This window comes from Amphimedon queenslandica, unplaced genomic scaffold (genome assembly GCF_000090795.2).
Source record: "Amphimedon queenslandica unplaced genomic scaffold, v1.1 AMPQUscaffold_497_Cont27484, whole genome shotgun sequence".
Classification (NCBI taxonomy): Eukaryota; Metazoa; Porifera; class Demospongiae; order Haplosclerida; family Niphatidae; genus Amphimedon; species Amphimedon queenslandica.
Genome location: NW_003559151.1, coordinates 1 through 988, shown reverse-complemented (window position 1 = coordinate 988; position 988 = coordinate 1). Strand labels below are relative to the sequence as shown.

Below are 988 nucleotides of genomic sequence, written 5' to 3'. Positions count from 1 at the left end.
AGAGGTACTTTTGTATAGGCTTGTACCAAATGGGACATTACAAAAATGTCTTCATTATAAAGGTGTCCTTATTATTTTCTTTCTTCACCTTTGTCTCTTCTCCTAATAATGCAATATCCTTCCTCTTCCTTTTCTTCCTGTTCTTTTTTGTTTCCTCCACTTCCTCTAATGTTCCATCTTCCAGTGCCTTCACCCATTGCTTCTCTGTCAGTGCTTCAGAGTAATCAACCTCTTTACGCTGTCTCTTCCCTAAAAGATGCACATAATATACTTGATGACCACTTTCACTGATTTTAGTGTGTTTTAATGTAAATGTAATGGGGGCTTACATGTAGTTCTAAGATTTCATTTTTCATTAATTTTAGTTAACTATTACTATTATTAATATTTTATGCATGACTTTTAATTTAAAGCTTTGAAGATCACTTACTAAATTTGTTTGAACTAAATCAACTAATACAATTAAAAGTAAATATTGTTTCCTAATAAATGATTACCTAATCCAAAAAGACGTTCCTCATTCTCTTCAAAGGCCATTTGCTCCACCTCCTCTGTATCCCGTAGCAACCAAGATGGCAGCTCATCTTCTTGAATAAGGCGTGGTTTATGACGCAGGCTGGGATCCTGATTGATTAATTATACTATTAATTAATAACTAATATTAATAACTAACCATAGCTTCTCTTGCAGCTCTCTCCAAATCCATCCTCTAATAAAAAAATTTGCAAGATTGCTCATTAAAATTTTGCACGAATCAAAAAATTTATACCAGATTACCTGAAATAATTCCAATTCCTCTTCATTCCTTGCAATCATGTCATTAAGAGCTTCATCATCAGCAACCTCTTGCTCCTCCTAATAATAATAATAATAATAATAATAAATATAATTAACCACACCCACCTCCTCCGCCTGTTCGTCCTCCAATATGGCAACTAGGAAGGCCTTCCTTTCACTTCCGGTTGATTTCTGATCAAACATCCAGCTG

At 34.1% G+C, this 988-nt stretch overlaps 1 protein-coding gene across 1 annotated transcript; it reads right to left on the bottom strand.

Moving 5' to 3' along the window:
• Positions 1-73: 73 nt before the first annotated feature.
• Positions 74-981, bottom strand: LOC105316386 (transcription activator BRG1-like; the record flags this gene model as incomplete). The annotated part of the gene is made up of 5 exons (XM_011411226.2): positions 904-981; positions 778-855; positions 674-709; positions 498-624; positions 74-249 (listed from the first exon to the last, which is right to left on the bottom strand). Coding segments are annotated over exons 1-5 (495 nt in total), but the record flags the coding sequence as incomplete, so codon positions are not given.
• Between the last annotated feature and the right edge of the window lie 7 nt (positions 982-988).